The sequence below is a fragment of the Montipora foliosa genome, chromosome 4, assembly GCF_036669935.1.
Source record: "Montipora foliosa isolate CH-2021 chromosome 4, ASM3666993v2, whole genome shotgun sequence".
Taxonomy (NCBI): domain Eukaryota; kingdom Metazoa; phylum Cnidaria; class Anthozoa; order Scleractinia; family Acroporidae; genus Montipora; species Montipora foliosa.
This window is the reverse complement of record NC_090872.1, coordinates 40,197,100-40,211,294: the sequence shown is the minus strand read 5'-3', so window position 1 is coordinate 40,211,294 and position 14,195 is coordinate 40,197,100. Positions and strand designations below refer to the sequence as shown.

At 38.5% G+C, this 14,195-nt stretch overlaps 1 protein-coding gene across 3 annotated transcripts in view; it reads left to right on the top strand.

Annotated features, from left to right (window-relative positions):
• Window positions 1–14,195, top strand: part of LOC138000795 (C2 domain-containing protein 3-like) — a 114,136-nt gene that overhangs the window by 74,730 nt on the left and 25,211 nt on the right. For all 3 annotated transcript variants that reach the window (XM_068847446.1, XM_068847444.1, XM_068847443.1), the window contains 3 exons: window positions 909–1,042; window positions 7,396–7,761; window positions 8,009–8,279. In XM_068847446.1, coding sequence (XP_068703547.1) covers window positions 909–1,042; window positions 7,396–7,761; window positions 8,009–8,279 — 771 coding nt within the window. The remainder of the gene's footprint in view (window positions 1–908; window positions 1,043–7,395; window positions 7,762–8,008; window positions 8,280–14,195) is intronic.

The following is a 14,195-nucleotide window of genomic DNA, read 5'->3' as shown; positions in this document are numbered from 1 at the left end:
CCACACACGTCAAGGCAAAATGGATGCGATGATCATCGACAAGGAGAGAAAGGAGGTCAAGCTGTTGGAAATGAGCTGCCCGTGGGTAGAAAATAGAGAAAAGGCTGTGGAGAAAACCAATAAGTACCGACCACTCTGCTGGGAATTGCAGCAAAGATATCCTGACTACCAAGTGATGCAGCACAACATCATCATTATGTCCTCAAAGGATACTCCCAAGACCTCACCAACACACTCAAGCAGCTAGTTGGAAATAGATACAGATCAGTCGTAGCACAGATGCTAATCTGTACTTACAAGCTCTCTGCGTAATTATCGCCCACTCGTTTAAAGTTTTAACGCTTTAGGAAGCCGTCTTATTCATAGATTGAATTATCCGACAATATATCGTAGCAAGTAAATATTTAGGAATACAGCGTTTAGGACGCTTTATGAGCTAGCATAAGTTCTGTAATTTCTTAAGTTTTTTAATTAGCATGCATGGTCTAGTCTCGCGGTGATTGACTACGGTTGATAGCCGCCCGATTACTGTTTGTAGGACAATCTGGGCAACCAGTCGTTTTTATACTGCTCATAATAATAATTGACACACAAACTTACTTTAGTGGCCTAGCTTCTATGAGTCTCCTTTTGATTAATTTCAATTTTTTAGAAAATGTTGACAGATCTTCCCTTATGAAACAAACATGATGAATGCTTAATTGAGCTGCCATCTGTCAAATTCATTTGGAAATCATACTCTGAAATTCATCCTTGATGACCAGAAAAGTGATGCAAGAACGTTGTTGTAAATGGTTTAGTTTTTAAATTGCAAGTACCGGTATTTCTATTTATTTTAAATAGATTCTTTTGTTGCTATAGCAAGCTTTTATTGAGAACGCTGTAACCAAGGACTTATCTTCTTTCAGGCATCAAATGTCTCGAGGGAAGAGTACTAGACAAGTGTTCAGGCTTGGTGACAAGGCTTCTGTTCCAAGTGATAGAGATGTTCTTCTTGGTGAAAGCACAGTTCCACTTTTAACACTTCTTACTCGCCAAACAGGTTAGTTTGGCACTGATGTATAAGTACAGTGTATCCATCATAAATGTTCATGCAGCAACACAAGTTTATAATTATTGGTTTATTTAGAATCACTTAGTATATTCCTAAGCAAACTAGAACTGTTACTTATCAACGCTCGCTTTTCATAATATGCATGCCACACATGGAATGATCTGCCCCCTGAGATGTGCACAAGTCACATCTCCCTAGCCTCATTTTATAAGTGTTCACTACTTCAATATAATTATTGAATTACATGTAAGGCCCTAGATCTCTACAACGTTGACGACATCAGAAGCTGGAGAACAATCTATCCCAGGTGCAACATAGTGAGGACTCTCCATTCTCTGCCTGCAATCATGGTGCTTCTAGCAATTTGCATTTTTGTTTTGTTTCCTTCTGATTTTTTTATATATGAATAGCTTTTAGTTATTACTTCTCTTTAATGAGGGATCCACTGTAATTGGCTAGGCTGTAGTGGTCTTCCTGCAAAAAAGTTACTCTACTTGTATGAAATTCTAGTTAGGTGAAGCTAAATAAATGAATAAACAAATAAATTAATAAATTTAATAAATAAATGGAGCTATATACTGTAATAATAATTATTATTATGTGTTGTAGTTCAAAATTTTTCCTGATTTAGAGTTTTTAAAATCAGTTCACTTTCGATTTTTCTTTGTCTAATTCTTGGTACACTGTAGCTGAAAAAAATCAAAAATCAAAGTATTGAACTACAATGATCATAGACAAAAGTAGTTGGGAAGGTTAATTACTGGGTTGCCAGTATGGCAAACCCAGTCGGAATCTGTGTTTAATTTTGTGGGTTTTTTTGTTATCTTTATTTTTTTCTGTGTCGGGAAAAGTCTTGCCTGTCGCTCCCCTGCTAAGTGGTGTCTGTGCATAGAGTCTTCTGTGTGTATTTTGTTAGGTTTGATGGGGCTGGGGTAATGCGTAGCTTGCTCTGCACAATTAACCTATAATGGTGTCGAAAGCCATTGTAACGCGAATGGCGTTTTAGTACATCTTTAAAGAAAATAAACCCATATGGAGCTCAAGAATGGAACGTCAAGACAGGCGGTGAACATAAAGATCTGGAATCTTAAAAGCGACGAGTAATGGACTTAGCGTGAATCTTTCGCCCGTCGAGCCGAAATCAAAATGAGCTGTACTTCTAATATTTCGCCAAGGTGGTGTTACGTACAACACTGAAACCAAATGGAAATTTCTCTGGTGAGAACACCACAAGTAGATCTGTGATCTCTGTTGTGTGTCTCACAGTGTTTACTGACGTCGCATCTATTTAAAGTTTGCCTGTTTGACATTCATTTTGTACTCAACTCTGCAAAGGTTAAAAAAAATTGGAAATTTGACAATGAAAAATTATTTGAATGAAAGCTTGTTGTCTCTTTTGTGCTTCATTATTTACGGTCAAGGTTCTTTCGAAAAGGGTTTGATGTGAACTGTCAGAAATTTAATTGCATATGCTTTGTGATTGTGTTTTGCTTGCACGCACGCAACTGAAATAGGAAGGGTTTCTTGCCTCTTATAGCAAATATGTTGCTTGTTTCAATAATTGTTTCGCTGAAAAATATTTCTGTGAAATTTCCAGCTTTTGTAAGTTTATCGAGTGTAATTTTCCAGCTTAGCAAATTTGCATACATGTGTTGAAATGTGATAAGGGGAGAATTTTTGTGGTAACGCATAAGTCACGAAAATAAACAGGTCTGTTGGGAGCGTGCTTGAGTGTCAACAAAATGACCCCCAAAATCGGCAAAGATTGTGACGCTGATGAATAATAAAGTAGCTGCTATTACCAAAACGATTGAATACCTGGTGATAAATAACCTTGTCTTGGAGAGTAAATTTTTGATTTTCCAGAAACAATGGTCAACCTCTGAGAGTTGGGCGATTGTGATCTTTGTCTTGAATTCGCACATTTCTTGTCAAAATTTATAACAATTGAAAGAAAAAGAAAACTAACAAAAACAAAAACCCGGTATCTTGGCATCATTTGACACAGATGCTTCACTGTTTCACTGAGCAAACATGCCGCGGTAACTTGATCACTGCACCCGCTGAATTCGATGTGCGATTTACTCGGTGCAGCCAAAAGTACAATTACAACAAAACAACTAAAATCTCCCAAAATGTTTTTCGCTGATGGTAACTTTTTATATTCGTGGTTCAAAATTAATGTTGTTTTCATGTCGTAAATTTTGTTACCGATGGCAAAGTATTTTATTCTCCATCAACCGTCCTGAAACTTCCTTCTGCTCTTCTTAAAAACTGTGTATCCATATTTATTTACTTTTACATCAATATTTGTTTTGCATAAAGCAAATTAGCGAACAAAATCTGTATCTTGCTTGGTTCGCATTTGATAACATTAAAATAGAATTTTCGGTCCTATGCTTCTGTTACTGAGTGGTATATTTCTTAGGTTGCCCATCCAGATACTTACCCCGCCGGACGGGGGTAACTTCAGGTTTCAACTTTTGTTTACAAAGCTGTCAGATGCTGTCAGTGCACGCTTACAATTGTGCTGGAAAGAAGTTGCATGATCAACATGTCAGCCTAGAAGCCGATGTTTCTCGCTTCCCTTTTATTTTCTTCAATCTTTCTGGGTTCAGTACTTTGCTAGTAACCACTTGTCTTCTCAGGCTATTTACCCAAGACGTTTACCATGGCACTACAATGATTGGCAATACCAAAACAATATCGTGCACTGTTAGAGCTGGAAGACAACACACAGCTCAGTTGACATTATGGAATAAATCGCTGTGTTACTTCACTACCACACGTAAGCAATGCGAGTCATTTTTTTTTTAAGAGGACAAGAATTTCTTGTTTCTGACAAATGATTAATTTAATGAATAGGCCGGTAGCCAGGTTTTTAACCTCAGAAAAGGATCTGTTTCGTCGTACGAACATGTGAGGACCTGTGAGCCAAAGGGCCTCTGCTGGTATGACTTCTGGGTGACCCCTTAAATGGTCTTAATGACCCACCAACTTGAAAAAAATTGCCTGGAACGCTGCACGTGCCACAGGCAACCCAGTGTACCCTCACGGAGGGTCTAGTTGTAAATGAACTGCATCAGAGCTGTATTCCAACCCACTTCTGTTAATTAAAGCCCAAAAGTAATAGTTTCACCATCTCTTATATAGCCCCCTCCCCCCTATTCAATGTTGGAAGGTTAACACGACAATTTCCCATTAAGACCATTCAGTTTTGCACAACTTTGAATAGGGGTGAGGGGAGAGAAGCAATGAAGACAGCAAAAGTGCGACCTTCCCAAGGGTTTCGTCCATGATTGTATGATCAGAGCTGTTACATCAGATCAGAGTTGTTATTGTATGCATCAGAGCTGTATTCCAACCCACTTCTGTTAATTAAAGCCCAAAAGTAATAGTTTCACCATCTCTTATATAGCCCCCTCCCCCCTATTCAATGTTGGAAGGTAACACGACAATTTCCCATTAAGACCATTCAGTTTTGCACAACTTTGAATAGGGGTGAGGGGAGAGAAGCAATGAAGACAGCAAAAGTGCGACCTTCCCAAGGGTTTCGTCCATGATTGTATGAGAGTAGGAAATCTCCTTCGAATGCTTATAACTCTCCTAGTATTTAACATGTGGCTACCATTTCTCATTCTCTAAATTTCTTATAATGTACTCTCCAATGCATTTCTGATTTTGATTTCAGACTTGCGTGACGCTTCATAACGTTACTCTAAAATCCATTTTGTTAGGAAAATGTTTATTAAGAATGCCATAAAAAAAATATTTTTGTTGTTTGATGTTTCATATTTGTTAAAAGAAGGACGTTGAAAGAATGCCAAAAACTGATTTATTTCAATTGATTTAGCAAGAAATGGTGCAAGATGTGAGAGCACTCACATCATTACTCCAGACATCACTCCCAACATTAATCCATTTTCAAAACCTAAAACAGTGCATTTAAAGCTCAGCTACTGATAAAATATTGAAACTGGAGTGTAAATAGCCTCAAAGGAAATAGTAATAGGACTTTTCATGGCCATTTAGCTTTATTTTAGGTAAATTACAACATTACTCCATAAAGAGAGCTTAAATTGTAATAACATATCTACCGTAATTAATGTCTACATGGTTTCAATGGAGTAATGTTGAAAATAAGTAGATACAATAACTTTTGTCCATAATCAGAGACACAATTGTACGTATTCCAGTATGCTTTACTTATCACTACTTTATTGTTGCAAAATATCCCATTCATTGGGCATATATTTCGCATTTTCTTGTGGAGTAAATGTCATGGAGTAATGTTCAAATACACCTGTACATGTTGATCACTTTTCCCAAAATAGGTCAATGATTGACAGGCCATCCTACTCATGCTATGGTGGCAAAAAAGTAATCACTTTTCATTTACTTATTTTAGGTGACTCTGTATGAAATGAACATGACATTTTTAAAAGGCACTGCTCTCGACTTGGCAAAGTGCACTGTCACGTCCACCATTTTAAGTGTTTAGTCCGTGAAATCGTTTGACCTTTAAAGACCAGCTTTTTGGCTTTAATTAACTATCATTACGACTCCTGCCCTTTTCATTAATTCTTGAAGGAATTTTCATCATGTTATTTGCTCTACAAGTTAATATCATTGAAACACTTGAAACAAGACATACTAATACATGTATGGAAGTTTTAACTTGCCTTCTTTTTAACCAGATAAACGAGTAAAATTCATGATAACATGGCCAAGAGCATTTAAATGTTAAAGCAAGCACTTATTGTGTTTGTTTTTCAACGGAACTGGAAACGCTAACAAGTAAGTTGTATTTCCAATTTAAGACCAAACCCAAAATTTTCAGGCAATCAGACAAAAGTAGTTGGGAAAGTTATGTAAATGGCATCAGAGCTGTACTTCAACCTGCCTCTGTTGAAGTGCAAAATAAATAGTTTCACCTTCTTTTATATAGCCCCCCTCCCCCCTATTCAATGTTGGAAGGTAACACAACAATTTCCTACTAAAACCATTCACTTTCGCACAACATTGAATAGGGGGGAGGGGAGAGAAGCAATGAAGACGTCAATGCTGACCTTCCCAAGGGTTTTGTCCATGATTGTAGGTTGATAATTCCTTATCGCAACAAAATTTTCCAGGAGTTTTATTTTGCGGATTGGCAATTTTTTAGGTTTGCCGAAACAAAATTTTTGTGGTTCGAGAAGACCAAAATTTCTGCTGGTACCGGTAACTTATTTTTGTGATAATTATTTGCCTGTTCAAACAGCAGAGAAGCATCACATTTATTTTCAACTTCTATTGTATGGTATGTTGAGTTACAGGTCACGTTACATGTTATATGCATGTACCATGTTTTAATAGAGACATAGGTATCACTGTAAAAAGTAACTGAGCAACAACAAAACAAAACAAAAAGCCTTTTCCTACCATGCAAAAAAAAAGCAAACCAGTTTTGTTAAATAAAGACATAATTTGCTGTTTCGTTCAGATGATCCATTTGCGCCAATCTAATGTACTGAAAATTGCTGTGTACACTTGACTTTTTCTGTCCTTTATGTAATGTTTTGTTTGCAATACAGACTATCATACATGTATGTCTTTAAGATTGGGTTGGTTTTCCAGTAGAAACTGATCGTGTTAATTATCTCGTTAAGTCCAGTGTGAATTATTGTCCAAGTGGCAACAAGCCTATTGAAGGCGGAGTTTTTAAATTGACTAAAGGGAGTTAATTTCTTCAGCATTTTATTTTGCAGGTTTTTTATTCTGCGGGAACTAATTTTTGGGATTGGGTTAATCTGCAAAATTAAAATCCACACAATTCTCCTGCTACACGGTATAATGTTAAGCTAATCAAAGCTGCTTTGAAATTGCTAGAAATGACTAGTTTCTGCTGACCAAGTCCATTAGAGGTATAAAAAAAATCCCTTTGCAGTAGGAGAACCAGAAGTTACAGATTGGCTTGAGTTATATGATGCAGCACCATCTTGTCAATGAAGGGCCAAGGGATCAATACAGAAATCTCTAGTGATCAAATAGTAAATAACAAATACCATTGATTTCTTACCAAACAGAGAAATTTCTAGAACTTTTTGATAAGTGCGTAACAACCATTTAAAAACCTTTTGCTCATGCATAAACCCCAATTAAACCCTGGCCAGTGATCTGATTGATTTCTCTTCTGCACATTACAGTTATGATATACTGTACCTATTGCAAGTGCTAGCTATCAAGCTTTTATCAACTCTTTCGCTTTTAATTTCTGGCTTTGGGCAAACTAAAATATATGTGTTATTATTTGAAGTGAGAGTTTTAATTAATCTTCATTAATAATGAATCTAATATGACAGGAATCAAGGGCTGGTATCCTATAAACATGCCTAGTGACAGTGAGGTGCATGGAAAAACCACTCCTTTTGGTACTGGAAAGGCTGTAGGAGGATTGGAATTAAGCCTTCAATTCTCTGAAGCACAGGACAGAAATCACGTTCTTCATGTTTCCAGGGGAGTCGGTTGGTCACCAAGGTCTGGATTGGAGTGTGATGAAACTGACTGGCTTGGTAAAGAGGAAATGCCAGAAGATACAAACTTGGAAATTGGCTTGAAAATCAGCAAGGCTTGGATTCCTACATCACAACTACACTCTTTTTCGTCTGGAACACAGAGAGTAGATAGAGGTGCCATGGCATATGCAAGATACAAACTTTATAACAAAGGTTGGGGGTCTTTCCATAACATTTGGTTTAAACTTGGTGAAATGTTTCTTATGTGGAAGACTCTATAATTATACATGTACATGTATATGCTTACATTGCTTTGATATAGAGAGCTTCTGCACAGGCTATTTATTGGGCGATTTGAAATCCTGTTTTTGTTTGGCTAGTAAGTATATGTTACAGTATCAAAAGTTCGTTTTTGTGGTGCTGATCATCTAATTAATCAATCATTTTGTCTTTTCTAAAGCTCCAATATGCTCAAGGATGGCTCATGTAATTGGTTCTAGTGATGGCCAAATGATTTGTGAGCTAAAACATTCAAAAGATACTACATTACCAGCTTCACCCTCACTAACATGGCATATGAAAGAAGAGGACTTAGAGATCCAGTTATGGCTTAGTCATAGGGGACTGCATGATGAAAGTGCAGCAAGAAAAAGGGACAGGTTACTGGGGTCAGCATTTGTGGATCTTTCATCATTGGTGATCAATGATCACAGAAACTACCGGCAAATCAGGTCTGTAACACTGTTGTCTTCTTCCAGTCCACTATATTTTTCAAAATGTTATGTAACTTTCCATTGAAAACATTAGAGTGGAATGTACGTCTCTTACAACAATCCATTTTTAAAAAATAGTAATTTATTATTTGTATTTGTTGTAGTTGAATGAACTTAAGGTTAAAATGATTTCAACCTAGTTTGATTTTTTGCTTAGTCTTGTCTCCTGACATTGTTTGTTCATGATTAAGGTTACTGCTAACCTTTTGGGGTGCCTTCAGGGAAATCTTTCGTAAGCGCATTACTTTCAGTAAAACTCCAGCAAACTATATATCACTAGAAAGGTAATAAAATGAAGAATCCGAATATAAACATACTAAATTTATTATGGCTTCTGCAGTGCGTGTTAAGCTTCAAACTCAAAACCGGTAAAATTTAAGAATCCGATCCCACCAACGCGTCGGCCAACACGCTGAATTACCTGCCTTCGCATTATCATGCACAACCAAACAAACTGGGCTTTTAGGATCTTCCTATTGGTTTTCGAAAAAATAAACTTTGAAGTTGACCGCGATACGCAGAGACGCGTCAAAGTAAAAATGTTTGGAAATTTTCTAAAGTCCGACACACTTTCATGCACAAATATCCGACGATCATTTTGGCCAAATTTCGTAAAAATCCGACACATCTGCATACCCTATAAATTCTTTTGAAGAGGAGCTATTCCTGGAAAAATAAACCCAGAGTTTTCGGGCAGAAAAGATTTTACACGTTTTCACACCTTGTCAATGCGGGTGTGAATAAGGTCATGCCGCTGTGATGCTGCCGACCCATGAAAATTGACGTAAGGCCCCCTGAAGAGGGTTTGTGACCAAAAGGTTTTGAATTTGTGGGAAAAGGCATTCAGCGCTGCATCATTAGCCACAGTCATTGATAATGGGAAAAGCAAAAGTTGAGCGCGAGTAAATCGACGGCAAAAGGCAAGAGAATATTCTCTTGCAAAGGGGCAACTAGGAAAAGGAAAAGGACAGAACAAGTATCATGGAGATGCATTCTAGATCAGATTTCTGTAGACTGAAGAAACGAAGCGTGTGACGATCAACGCAATGAATTCTCTCGAGTAGGATTATTATTTATAACATACTGCCCATATTTCTTCGGTATTCTTTCATCTAAGAGCTGCTGTGTAAAATTCCCACTTTAGGTATGATGACGATTTCTTTGCACGAAATCTAGTAACAGGCAAAAGTGACAGGGTGAAGCGTGAAAATCCGCCTCCTCCTCGCCTTGCACTTATCGAGAACTGTTAATTTTTTCTTTTCCCGTCTCACAGGCGTTTGAAGAAGTTAAAAACTCTGACTGGTTATACCATGAGCCCTTGTCGCTAGCAGCGAGCTGAGTTTTCTTTGTTTAGTTCCTCGCTGGAATCTTTCTTTTTTATAGGCTTGGTCCTTTTCTTACTTTTTACCCAGGGAAAATTTTCCTGTTTCGACTTCTCTCCTCATTTTGTGCGTTTTATGACCTATTAAGGAAGGTATCGCCTCTCACTTTCTATTAACACAACCACATCGACTACAAATAAATGGCAAACTCAACATGCGATGAAGTGAAGATACCCGGATGTCAAATTGCACGGGAGGTCTAAGGTGTTGACGAGTGTTGACATCTCATAACACCTGGTAGCTTTTCAAAATTTTGCAAAATTCGAGAGTGAAAAGGTTAGAAGTAACCTTAATAGGCTTAAAAACAAAGGAAAATTTGAATCAAACTATGTTGAAATCATTTTAACAGGAATTTCAGTTTGAACTACAACTTATTCTCAACGCAATGAAGACTTGGTTTACCAGTTTCAGCACTTAGACAGCTTCAATTTTCCTACTGTCTGTTTTGCTGTTATGTGGTCTCATCAATCAGTAGTCCATTCAGAAGATTATGCCAAGCTGACCACATTGCTGAAGGAAAGGTCAGACCACAACCCCGGGAACTCCATGCCCTACTCTTTTCGACAAGTGGGTGGGATCTTTAATGCACCACAGAGTTTATTAACATGGAAAGTATAACATCAAACACATTCAAGACGGTTGACAACTACAAGTATGTTTATTCCATGTGCTCAGTCACGTGACATACAATACAATAATCTCTAGGGACAGGATAGTAAGCTTTATGTCACATCCTACCCTTCCTGGAAAGAAACAACACTTTGAAACTAATAACAATTTGAAACAAAATAAAGGTGATGTCCCTGGATTAATTAAAGAAACAAATGAAATAAAATGTCATAGTCCCTTGCTTGAATACAAATAAACAATCTCGATCAACCCGAAGTTCTACAGATCAAGCTGCTTTGGAGCTACTACATTTCTGCCACTTCGGGTGACATATGTATCCCTAATGTACTCCTTTGCTGTTTCTGGCTGCACGTTACACATGTGTTGGGATATTTGGCAACATAAAGGGGATTGTAGGTTGGTTTGACTTAGCATCCCTCGGGGAATCCTTGCTCTGGACTTCATTTTGGTCTGCTCTGAGAGACACATCTGTGTCCTCCTTGTCCTGGACTGTAGTTTGGGATGTCCTGGAAGGTATTTCTGTGTTCAGGTGCAGGGTAGACTCTAAGATGTTGCCTGTTGTGGTGATACTTGGAACCATCTTCAGCCTGGACCACATATGATCTGGTTTTGTTTGATAGTCCAACAAGGCTAGGTACTTGTCATCATTTTTGCGCCACAACTTCTTTACAGTCAATCTGCACTGCTCTTTCCACTTCTCCGTTGGCTTTTGGGTAATGTGTTGACGTGGTGGTGTGTTTAAAGCCATAATCTTTAGCAAATTCCTGGAACTCGCTACTGCTGAACTCAGGGCCGTTATCCGATGCCACTTCTGCTGGGATCCCATGCACACCAAACATCCTTTTCAACTCCTCCACTACAGCTCCGGTTCTTACTGATTCCATGGGTGTAACTTCTATAAATTTGCTATAATAGCATACAGGGAGTAAATAATTTTTTCCATAAAACTCAATTAAGTCTGTTGCTATCTTTTTCCAAGGGAGTGATGGTGGTACAGAGGGCCTTAGTGCCTCTGAGGGCTGTATATTGGCATAGTTGGCATAAACGCTGCAATTGGTGACCATTTCCTCAATTTCCACTGACATTCCAAGCCAAAATAGTACCTCTCTGGCTCTTTGTCTGCATTTGACTATGCCTAAGTGGCTCTTGTGGATCTGACGTAGCATTTCAGGCTGTAGAATTTTTGGGATGATTAAACATGTTCCTTTGAAAAGGAGACCATCTGCTTTCCCAACTTCATCTCGGTATGTCCAGTAGCTAGGGACTTGCCTCCACCGGAGCTTGCAGTCTTGAGTCTTGCTATCCATTTCTCACCATAGAGAGAAGTGCTTGTAGTTCTGGGTCTCTCTTGGTCTCCTTCTGGAACTCTTCATTGCGCTCGTCTGAGACTGACAGGACAATATTAATTTCTTGGATTTCTTTATAAATTCCAGTGTCATCACTCTACACTGCTGCTCAGCTCAGTGTGTCAGCGAGGACTTGCTTACAAGCTGAGATGTAGCGTATCTCCACATTGTACCCACGGACAGTGAGGATCATTTTCTGAAGTCTCAGTGGTACTTGAGACAAGGGTTTGGTACTGATGGGTTGGAGAGGCTTATGATCTGTCTTGACCACAACACTTCTGCTGGAGATGTACTGGTGGAATTTGCGACAAGCAAAAACGACTGCTAACATTTCTGTTTCAATGGGAGCATAGCTTTTTTCAATGTCAGTGAGTGTTTGGGAGGTATGACAAACAGGTCTGTTGTCTTGCAAAAACACTTTCCCAAGCCCTTTCCCACTCGCATCACACTGGATGGTTAAAAGTACACAAAGGTGAAGTCTCTTCATCTTGGCAAATGTACCACAGGGATTCCATCATTGGAAAGCTCAATGCGATAAGTGCCAGGCAAGCATCCAATCCCGTTGAACAACTCGGGGTAGTCATCCAACTCCTTTCTTCTCACTGGTGATTCGTTGTTGGTTAGCTGGTGAATTCTCTTCAGTAGGCCAAGTTTGACACAGATGTTTCCACTAAGCAGTGACTCCACGTCCAGTTCCACAACAAAGAACTTGACGTCTGCAACAGTTTCTTTGTATCGTACCGGCAACACCACTTCTCTGCAAGGTTCTGTTTGTGTTTAGAAAAAGAAATTAACACAGTGTTCGTGGTTTTCAGTGGTTTCAGAGGTCTACGTCTTTGGTAAGTGCTCATTGACATAACATTAGCTTTCGCACCACTATCTAGCTGGAAGCAAACTTCAGTATCTTCTACGTCAACAAAGTCGTAAATTGCTTGTCTGCTTCAACGCAACTTGAACCTGGTCTGAGTTGCTTGCTTCTTTTATTATTGATGGACTTCCTTGTTTGCAAAGTATAATTTTGAAAAATGATTCATCTTTCCACAATATCCACACAGTTGTCTTATTGCTGGACATTTCTCACAAGTGTGTTTTGTCCCCGGATGCACTTGTTTGTGGGTTTCTTATGGTTCAATTGCGAATCCTTTGTCTTCTTGATAGGCGTTTTCGTTTTCCCTTTATTTGAACACTGTCTACGATTCCATGGTGGAAAACTTTCTTGATTCAGTGCATTTACGGTTGGATCTTCTTCACTAGCTAGGTTTTTTAGACTGTTAAGATTTGTTTTGTGGTTTCTACAGATTTCGATGGCCTTTTCGCATGTTAACGCATCTGCTTCATCCAGGCATTTCTTGCACACTTTCGGGTGTTTACAACGAAAAACAATTGTGTCAGTGACCATACGTTCTTCTTCTTGATAGCCACAATCTTTAACTAAGATCTTTAGATCAGTGACAAACGATTCGAAAACCCTGTTGTCTCCCTGGCATCTTTCGTTAAATTTCAAAGCAGCCATAATGTGGTTTTTTCATGGTGTGCAGTAATCTTCAAATTTCTTTAACACCACAGCCAATTTCACTGCATCTTCAGATTTTGTAAAACTAAATCCTTCAGATACATCTAATCCTTTATTGCCGACACAGAGTTTCAAGTAGGTGACTTATACGCTTTTTTCTTTATCGTGCAGTGGACCATCAAAAATGCATTCTGCTTATCGTTTGAAACGACGCCATTCTTGATGCAAATCTTGTGCGGTCCATGATATCTTCGGGAGCTTGTATTTTGCCATTGCAATAGGATTTCGGTCTCTGAGAGTTGTGCTTTCTAATTCAAATCAATGTTTAGCGTCAATGTTGAGCTTTCCTAACGAGGGTAAAAGATCCCCTTTCTGACACCATATAACATCAAACACATTCAAGATGGTTGACAACTACAAGTTTGTTTATTCCATGTGCTCAATCATGTGACGCACAATACAATAATATCTAGGGAAAGGATAGTAAGCTTTATGACACAGAAGGTATTTGTGAGACAAATACTTGAGAAGACTTGAAAGTCTTACCATTTGCGGGTGTTATTACAAAGGTAGCACTTTCTCCTCAGTTATTTTGAGACCCTGAGTGTTGGTCTGGTGGTAGTCAAACTCACAACCTCCCACATGGCAGAAGGGGTAGTTTCTAAAGAAACTGTGGTGCTGCGTCGGTGGGGAAGTAGTATACAAAAATTTGGTTTATCAACGGAGTTGATAATGTAAATTGACCACCGTACAGAGATTCTAAAAGCTGACGTTTCGAGCGTTAGCCCTTCGTCAGAGCGAATTCGCTCTGACGAAGGGCTAATGCTCGAAACGTCAGCTTTTAGAATCTCTGTACGGTGGTCAATTTACATTATCAACTCCGTTGATAAACCAAATTTTTGTTTTCTCCCACATGGCAGCCTGATTCTCAACCAACTAAGCCACTGGTGCGTAGCTTATACAAATTGCAATCAAAATCATGTGATTACCTTAGTTTACAAAC